General features: G+C 37.4%; 1 protein-coding gene across 4 annotated transcripts; it reads right to left on the minus strand.

Annotated features, from left to right (window-relative positions):
• Positions 1-3,376: 3,376 nt before the first annotated feature.
• Positions 3,377-9,486, minus strand: LOC105565340 (ATP-dependent zinc metalloprotease YME1 homolog). 4 transcript variants are annotated; one of them, XM_012018443.1, is made up of 14 exons: positions 9,126-9,486; positions 8,497-8,634; positions 7,910-8,326; positions 7,577-7,805; positions 7,407-7,504; positions 7,044-7,287; positions 6,811-6,943; positions 6,420-6,657; positions 5,968-6,210; positions 5,637-5,783; positions 5,347-5,508; positions 5,045-5,165; positions 4,345-4,442; positions 3,377-3,650 (listed from the first exon to the last, which is right to left on the minus strand). In XM_012018443.1, the coding sequence occupies exons 1-13, from the start codon at positions 9,150-9,152 to the stop codon at positions 4,387-4,389; spliced, it is 2,253 nt and encodes a 750-aa protein (XP_011873833.1). In that variant the 5' UTR covers positions 9,153-9,486; the 3' UTR covers positions 3,377-3,650; positions 4,345-4,386. The 4 variants fall into 4 exon arrangements, with proteins under 4 accessions (XP_011873833.1, XP_011873836.1, XP_011873835.1 ...); XM_012018446.1 differs by lacking the exon at positions 9,126-9,486 and adding an exon at positions 8,807-8,931; XM_012018445.1 differs by lacking the exon at positions 3,377-3,650 and adding an exon at positions 3,959-3,988.
• Between the last annotated feature and the right edge of the window lie 524 nt (positions 9,487-10,010).

Genomic DNA, 10,010 nt, shown 5'->3' on the forward strand with positions numbered 1-10,010 from the left:
CGCCTTCCCTCCTCCCTGCAAGCCTGATCGATGATATCTATTTGGTAGGTGGTGACAAAATCAAGGGGGGAGATTCATCTCTGGTTTTCCACGAGCCACGCCTCGCGTGTTAAAAGTTTTATAAAATATCGCAAACGATTCGGAAAAGACACGTCGTAAATTGCAATCACAATCTACATTGATTCCGATATCGAGTCTTTATCCTCTCGAGAAGTAAATAACGATATGCATGAAGACAAAATAAAAATAGATAAGACAATTTCTTTTTATCACGCTGTTCAACAAAATTGAACTTATTTCCTGTCTCGGAAGACGAAGTCAATCAATCTTTATTAATTTAGGGTCGCTGAATTCAAATGCGTTAGTCAACATTTTTTATTAGCACTAGTTTTGATGATACAGGGGGTTGAAATCCCCAAAAACGGCATCTTTTGTCGACTGTAACTTTACAACGAAACATGATAAATTATTCAAAAACGTTTCAAAAGAAAGCTCACACTTTTACTTCATCAAGAAAATTTTTGCAAATAATTTTTGCAAAAACTTTTAACTTTATTTGCAGGTATTTGTGTAAGCTTGTCTGCCTGATGAAGTTAAAAATAATTTCAAGCATGCACACATTATATTTAGAAAATTTGCATTTTTCCTTAATAAAGTAGAAGATATAAGTTTTCTTTCGAGATCTTTTCGAATCGTTTATCACGTTGTAAAATTACAGTTGACCAAAAATAGTCGATAAAAAAAACGGTCGTGGGAAATTTTTACCTCATATATTGTCGAAACTAGAGCTAATAGAAATTTTCACTAACATATTTGACTGATTTCATTTCCGAGCCATTTTCGTTGTAGGCCAGTGTCACCAGTCAGCGTAACACTAATTCGCAAACATCGTCCTCATATATCGATTCTAATTTCTAATAATTTAATAATTTTACGCTATTAAAGAGCACATTTTATAATCTCCTCCCCTTCCTTTCTATTATTGACAAAGAAAAGCATTCCGGAGAATACCGTCTAATTTTGCGGGCCATTTCGACTAAATTGTTCCGACCAAATTGTTTGTTGTTACGTCATCCAAGAACGCGCGGCCGTACGCGCAATTTGTCGCTTATTCATCGCTCTGTTAATTTATTTAATGAAAGCGTTAAAATGATCTTACATAATGTAGAAAGAGAGACAGAGAGGGGGTGGTTGTAACGCGAATTTCCGTCACGGGCGAGCAAACAGTGCGCGCCCGTTGTTTTACGTGCCATCGGCGATTCGCGGTCGAAACGCGCCGGCCGCGTTGCCTCGCGTCGCGGCGAACGAGCTCGCTCGCTCGCTCGCATTGCTTGTAATTTAGTAATGAATACGTACGTACCGTGCACACGTGAAGTGCGCGGGGGCCGCTGATATGTAGACGCGTAACATCTGGCGGCCTATGAAATGCAGGCACGGCTGAACGAACGGCCTGCAGCTGAACGTTACGACCGACGAGAGTTATGAGCCCCGACTCAATCTCCGGTCCACGTCCGATATAATTGCGATACTAAAGCTCCGGCACAAGCTCCGGCGAAGCGCGTAAATCGCGACGCTTTTCCCACGCGGCGTGCGGTCGCATCATCGACAAGGTGCTGATGATAATGACGGTCGAGGCAGGGATGGTTGAGCTTTGTGCCGAGCGAAATCTTCGACGGAAGAGGGAAGGCATAGGGGACCGTTTCTTCGCAGTTATAAGAAAATTATAGCGACATTAAAGTGTGGAAAATTGCGCTCCTCCATAAAACTGAAAGATGATAAGTTCTCGTTATTAACCCTTTGGGTCCCAGCGGTTTTGCCGTGAAACCACTGTCGTGTTCTTTGAATTTTTCGTCGCTACGTTCAACCTTTCGCGGCTGTAAGATACCTTGTTGAATATTTGCGTTATTTTAAAAATGTGGAGTACAGCTGTAGATGTTACTTTTATTTTGTTAAAATTATTTTTTGTATGATTGATAGTCCTCTATTGTACGATGGGCGTCTAATATGAGATAGCAGGTTTTCAACATACAAATTTAATCACAAATCTTTATTCACGATTACACGATCTAACAATGAATTTTCCATTAAACAGATTTTACTCCAAGAGCAACAAATTTACGATGAAATACTACACACAAATATATTTGTGTGTAACATAAATGCTTGTTCTTTAAAGAAAGCCTCTCTTATATCGAGTCGCAAGGGACGAGTCTAAGAATAACTCGTAATAAAGGCTTAAGAAGCATACTTAACAGCTTATGATTATTAAATTATTATAAACGTAAAGCTCTGTCATTTGTCAAGTATTACGTAAATTTTTACTTGAATAACGATTCGTCGCTCAAACTATCCCATGCTTAACCCTAATCGCCTTCTCCTACCTCGGCATAGAATTCACCATTTATTGACCGAATTCAGCGTTTGCGTTCTTGACGCACACGTCATCATTTTTGCGGATATATGATACCGGAATTTCAGCAACTTTCCTTGTTATCTGTGACAAAGCGCAATATATCACCATTGTGTTATTGTGTGTAATTTGCAATGCAAAATCGATCTGGCATATTGATCGCATTCAAGTCGTTCTTCCCTTTTTGTAACGCTCATTCATATGAATATAATCGAAAAAACTCGGTTGAATACTATCGTTTGTCACGCTAATTTGTGATCGCTCACAGGATCACTATCGACAGACGTTAGGATGCATAGAAAAATGTAACGAGTCGCGACACGGCGCAAATGCAACTGCATATGCGTTACCGTGACGCGGGTAAATCCAAACATCGTAAACAAACACGCAAACATATCGCAACCATTACGTTACCTTAATTGAGGTATTGCAACGATCGTTTAACACTCCATTTTGTGCTGCCCGAATGCGCGATTACCCCGCGTCGCACCATTTGTAAAATAAATATAACCATTATTAAGTACGTTTTGTAAAGCCCTCGTTACGAGTTATTCTTAGATTTGTCCCTTTGTGACTCAATTAAGAAAAAACTTTTTTTTTAAATACAAGCATACACTTGTTTTATATTAAAAAAATATATATCTTTATAGACAATTATTTCATTAAAAATCAAACTGCGATAGAACATTTACAGAAAAATAACGATACATATTTATTCACACAGAACCGCCAAAGAAAACTTTCGATACTTGAGAAACATTTCTAAATCTCGATTTCTTCAGATACCGTTCAAGTTCGATAGAAAACAGGTGATTGATCCTGTTGAGCTCTTTTCCCCTTGTATTACGCACTTGCACTTTTTTAATGGATTTAATTTATCCATATAAATATATATTTAAAAAACATGATAATTATGGATGTTGAAAAGTAAGAAAGGATGAAATAACACGCACAGAAGTCTTGAGATATATGTATATAAATATGTGTATGTATGTATGTATATACATAATTCAATTTATATCTATGATCGTGTAATGGTAAATCAAAATTAATTGTATTTCCGACATACTTTCATACTCGCTGGGCACTTTGCGATTCTTCAATTGCGGATCTCGGGCATGAAGGGAAGACGAAATTGTCGATAATCAGTTCCTTGTCGATAACCTCGATAATTTCCATTTTTTGAAGAAAATAGTGTATTGCCCAAATTTTTATTAAACGAACACAGACCAAGAACAAACTGCAAGATAACAGAAAACGTGACTTGTCTAATAAAATTAATTTTTTCAATAACCTCTTCTATTATCTTTAAAAATCGCAATAAATGCAGAACCTACTTACGTTCTCCAGCAAATTATTGACCTTATTTCATGGTATTGAATAATTTATTGAAGTAGTTAATCAATAATAAAAATATATGTTGTTAAAAAATAGTTGCTATTACTAAAAGAATACTCGTTGATTTAAAACGCAACATAGTTGTTAGTAATATATGTAATAGCAACATATTTTTATATTTTATTTCTTAAAATATATGTATAGAATAATTAAGCATCTTATTTTTGTATAAATTATTTGCTAAAATTGTAAACAAAGAAAATTAATGATAGCATTTATTTATTAGAATATATAATAATTGTAGAAAGAAATATGTCTCGAATTTCAACAAATATTTAAAAAATAGCATCTCTTTCTAAATAGGATATTGCACGATAACATCTTATTTTTAGTCGTTTAAATAAGTGAGTAACAATGTGTATAAATTCCTCAAAAAAAACTAACAGTCTTCTAAAATAAAATTGAAAAATAAAAACTAGCAGAGTAGATTTTAAATCTTTTATGAATTGAACTTTATACAAGTCTTTATAAGAATTATTATATGATACGGCATATCTACAAAAGTATTATATATAATTATTATATCTGATTCCTACCTTTTCAAGAAATGTTCACAAATAATTACATTTAGATTAAGATTATTTCGCCGGTCTCTTTGGATCTGCAGACGATTCTCGTTTGCTAAGTCCCGTTTCTGAAACAATAACGTCAAATACAACATACTTTTTAACACAAGTAATGTCCTAGTATTCCAAAAGGTAGTATTCCAAAGTATTCCAAAAATATGCATATAGAGAAAAGTTCCCCATTATAAGATACGATCCTAATATGAGAAAGTAGAGTTTCTGCTAAATTAATAGGCATTATTTGTTGGTTTTACCATGAATTTATTGCCCTTGAAGTGAAATCTGTTTAGTGGAAAATTGATTGTTAGATCGTATAATCGTATAATAGTTGCGAAAAAAGATTTGTGATTGAATTTGGACATTGAAAATCTAATATCTCATATTAGACTCCTATCTCATAATAGAGGACTTTCCTCTATGTGTGTGTAAATATAAATTTTAAATATAAACGTAGCGATACGAAAGTATTAAAAATTGCCAGATATGGTCAACCAAATTATTTGTTTTTAATTTTTGCTGGCGATCCTGAAGAGTTTCTGATTAATAAATTTTTATATAAACAAATCTGTATTTATATCATATATATTTTTTTATTTAAAAGAGGGAGAAATCACTATAGTTTATATTACATCACAAACTATCCTTATTCTGTAGTACATAATCCACTTACCATTTGCTATGGCAGCTACATCATCTGCATCCAATGTCTCATACTGTAATAAGGCTTCTGCTAGCTGTTTGTGTTCTTTCGCATGGATTTTCAAAATTGCTTTCGCACGTTCATACGATTCCTGTAAAATATATTTAAAGACAATTTAGTTAGTTATAGAAAGAGAGTGATAATTTTCTTATAATCAATAATTCCGTTTTACTAAAATAATTGATGAAATTGTTTCTTATTAAAAAAAAAGGAAAGAAAAAGAAAACATTTCTCATCGGCTCGCATTTTTAATACAAGAATATTAAATTCACCTGTAAAAGTCGTTTTACTTCAGTGTCAATGAGCTCATTCGTACTTGGCGCGTACGTGCTGTTATCACCCATAAGCTTTTTATTCTTCACTATTGACCTGAATCCCACCTTCTCTGACATTCCGTACATCTTTACCATCACTTCCGCTATCTTCGTTGCCTCCTGCAAAAAGAAAAAGAAATACATATCTACATTTATTTTAATTTATATTTCTAACATTTTCTTGAACAAAAGTGATTCTTGTCAAACTATGTAATATCATAACATATAAAACTAAAATATAATCATACCATTAAATCAGAAGAAGCTCCTGTCGTCACTTTTTCTGGCCCAAATACTAATTCTTCTGCAGCTCTGCCACCCATCAGGGAATCCATTCTGGCTAATAATTGTGACTTTGTGACGTGATAAACATCCTTCTCATGCATGTAAGAAGTCTAAGACGAAAAACAACATAATTTATAGATTAAAAAATACAAGATCGAGCACAACTTATAAAAATATCTAAACTTACTCTCCCTCATAAAATGTTACATTTCGAGCGAAAGCGAAATGTTTCATTTTATGAGATAATCAAACTAGAAGATAGATTAGAAATTAGATTAGAAATTAGTTACGTACATGACCTAACGACGGTCCTCTTGGCACAATAGTGACCTTATGAAGCGGCGTAGCATCTTTGGTGTAAAATGATACTAGAGCATGTCCTGCTTCGTGGTATGCTGTAATGCGATTGACTTCTTCGTCGAGTAACTTCAGTTTGCCCTCTGGACCCATCAATACTTTATCTCTAGCATACTCCAAATATTTCATAGTGACGTAGTCTGCTTCATCAATTGCCGCGCGCAATGCAGCTTGGTTTACCTGTAATATCATAATAGAACATTCAATTTCTTAGACACATTTATTTGCTTCCCAAATCAAATAAATTTGAAAAAATTTAATATTAAAACACTTTGAAAATCTTGAATCATGTTAAAAAGAAAATCGCGAACTAATAAAAAAATTCGTGGTTCAAAGCTAATATGATATAATTAGAGCTACATAGTATTATATAAAATAATCTTTCTTACCATGTTTTCGAGATCGGCTCCAGTGAATCCTATAGTACAGCGTGCTAAATAAACCGTATCGACTTCGTGAGTTAATATTCTGGATAAGTAGAGGTCTAATATCTCCTTACGACCACCGTAATCAGGCTTGTTCACATAAATCTCAACGTCGAAACGACCAGGACGCATTAACGCTTTGTCAAGATCCTTACGCCTATTTGTGGCACCAAGAATTATGACACCTTCGTTCTGACGAAAGCTGAAAAAGTAAATTTTAAATTCTCTCTAACTTGAAAAGACTTAGGTCGTGAAACATTTTGTAGCAGTTCTTCTCAAGAGATATGTAGTATAATAGAATTTCAAATATTATATTGCATAACTACGTTTAATTTCAGCCAATTCGTAAACTCACCCATCCATTTCAGAAAGTAACTGGTTAATTGTCTGATTCGCATAAGGATGAAGGACTGAATTCGTCCTTTTCGCACCCACAGAATCGATCTCATCAATGAACACTACGCACGGTGCCTTTTCTTTCGCCGCTCCTGCAAAGTTACGCAAGATAGCGAATGTACTTTCCACGATTTTGATAATTTACTAATGAACGTTTTTGTCTTTGTACAATGCCCGTTGGACTTTACTCACTGAACAAGTCTCTGACACGTCGGGCACCTTGGCCAACGAGGATCTCATCAAATTCAGGGCCTGCCACGTGGAAAAATGGTACACCGGCTTCTCCAGCGACTGCGCGCGCTAACAATGTTTTTCCTGTTCCTGGCGGACCGACCAACAATACTCCCTTCGGCAACTTTCCGCCGAGGGCGGAAAACTTGTCAGGGTTCTTTAAGAATTCAACTACATTCAGAAGTTCTTGCTTTGCTTCATCTACCTGTAAAATTTTTACGAATATTTAGAATACTTAAATTTGCGTAAATTAATCATACTATACTGGGTAAAATTAATTCAGCAATGTAATTAGATGTTCTGAAACAAATGTTTATCACCTACCCCTTTAACATCGTTAAAAGTGACGTGGATATCTTCAGGATCAATTTCAATCCTATGACTCATAGGAAGCTTGAATATTCCTCCTCCTGGGTAGCTGACTGTACATTATAATTTAGTCAACGAAGAAACTTTCAATGTGATAAAAGTAGCGACGATTTTGATATACGTACGATAAAGCAAAATTACAACAACAATAGCGCAGACAGCTAGCATAGTGTGCACAATTTTCAGTAACATTGTTGCGTTGCCGCGGCCCCGCATCTGGCGCTGTAGCCCAGATTCGTATCCCTCCACGAAAGCAATTTTTATTCTTTTCTGTTCGTCCGTTGTTGCATCAGTATCATTGAAAATCTGCTTTAGCTTCTTATAATCCGAACCTTTCAACTCGGATACCAAACCCTGCAATAATAAAATAAAATCAATTGAAAAGCTTCATTTGTTGAACGCTCATAATCGCGTTTTAATAAGTCATATCATTCGAGTAAAATATAAATATGCCGTACCATTTGTACATTAGGAGACAGGCCCAGCCACTTCTTTATTCTGTTCATGAACGGTGGGTTTTGCTCCAGTTCCATTTTTATATTACGCTGAGACTTGAATGTGCGAATCGGCATATGACTGTGCAGCTTCTTGCTGTACCACGTGTGCAACAGTCTGTGCTGCTGTCTATTCGCTAGATGAATGACGGGTAGAATAATGGGCTCCGTGAACAAGGAGCACGGAAAGTCCCGTTTGTTCTCGGCGAAACTTAGGCCGGATAAGTAAGACACTTTCCACTTGTTATTCTTTTCCAAGGGTTCCCTAAGTACGCTGACGGCTACGTTGTCCAGCATCAAGCACACCTTATTGTCCTTCATTTGTAGCACGTTGGAAGTGCTCAGATTTATCTCCGGTAACTCGGTACAATTTCTCGCTGCCTGAAACAAATCAAAAGTTGCGCTTGTACATAAAATTTCACTATTGACAGGCGCGAAACGAATAAGTTTCAAAAGTAACTTTATGTATTTCCTATGTATCCTTAATGAGACGTCATCATTAATTCTTAAATGTGGGCCGAAATCTAGAAAAGCAGATTCTACAGAAATACCTCCTTGAGACTGTCAAGACAAATTGCTGTCTCCTCCGCATTCTTTTGTGAGGATTCATCCTGTTTCTTAACTCGGACCGAGTACGAAGTAGTCCTGGGAGAGGCAGTCAACGCCAGCTGCGTCAGATGGTACACAACCTAAAATTGGAAAGTCCAAACTCAACATCGAGACACGATTTCTCTTAAATTCAGTAAAACGACAAATAAAAAGCAATTTGATTCTTCAGCTGCAACTGCTGACGTGGCGATCAGTTGGGATCGAAAACTTTGCGAATAAACAAGACTTTAAGTGAATCGTCAATTTTAAAACCTTTCATCGTGACGACAGTGTGCCATTTTTTTATTATCAATTATCGTTGACGTTCTAAATCTGATAAATGATGAAAACAACAAGTCTGACAGTATGTCGCAAACGTAGAGCGCATCTATCGCACGCATATGCGATCCGGGCGACGCAATTGCGTATCATGCATACAAAGAGGGGACCGAGTATATAAGTATACAGTTTATATACATATTTAACGAAAGCTAAAATGCTCGTGCTCGTCCAAGGGCAAAAAAAAACATGTATATGCGAGAGGCACGTTGTCGCAGCATGATGCAACTGCAGAACGTCGGGTGGCGCAAACCTGATTGTGGGACTGAAGAGATATCATAATCGCGAGCCTCGGGACGGCAGGATCGTGGGAGTTTTGCGGTGGAAAACTGCGGGCGGTCCGGGGAGGAATCGGATCGCGTGGAAATCCGATGGATCGGGCGGCCGTGGAGACCGGATCGAGCGCGCGCCGATCGTCCGGGTCGTTCTACCGCGAGTCTGTCGGACGGCCGTGGTGCTCCCCGCGGGTACAGTCACGTGACCGGTCACTTGGCGATTTAATGGAACATCGAACGCGAATTTTTTTTTATGTACCGAGGACCGAGCGTGTTTTGAACGCGGAGCCAATTGATGGTTAGCCGTCAAAGGCACGAACTAGTGATTTACCAGGCCCGCCGATTATCCGGCGGACTCGCGCCTCGCTCTCGCGCCGGCAATGGCGATCGAGACGCCATCTTCTCGGCCATTGTCGGATCTTAAATTTAAATTTATACGATTGAAAATGACTACTTTTCCACCGAGGGTCAGAGTCGGGCTAGAGTTGGGTCAGAATCGGGTTGGGGTGAGCGTTTTTGCGGTGGAAACACCAAACCGGGTCAGAATCGGGTTGGGGTTTGGTGTTTCCACCGCAAAAACGCTCACCCCAATTCGATTCTGACCCGACTCTAGCCCGACTCTGACCCTCGGTGGAAACGTAGTCCCTGACGCTTGTAAAGTCTGCATCGGGCTAGGGCCGGTATTCACAGTCAGATCTTATATTCAAGGCTGTCTCAAGATCATCTTTAGATACTCTGTAGCCAATGGCTACGTTCGGCAGAAAAAGCTGCTTTGCAACTGTTGTAAAATTCATGAATCTGATTGGCGTATGCTCTTAAAAATTCATACAAGATTGAGAGAACACACCAATCAGATTCACGAA

This window comes from Vollenhovia emeryi, unplaced genomic scaffold, assembly GCF_000949405.1.
Source record: "Vollenhovia emeryi isolate VEMERY1.0 unplaced genomic scaffold, V.emery_V1.0 DF939153.1, whole genome shotgun sequence".
NCBI classification, from domain to species: domain Eukaryota; kingdom Metazoa; phylum Arthropoda; class Insecta; order Hymenoptera; family Formicidae; genus Vollenhovia; species Vollenhovia emeryi.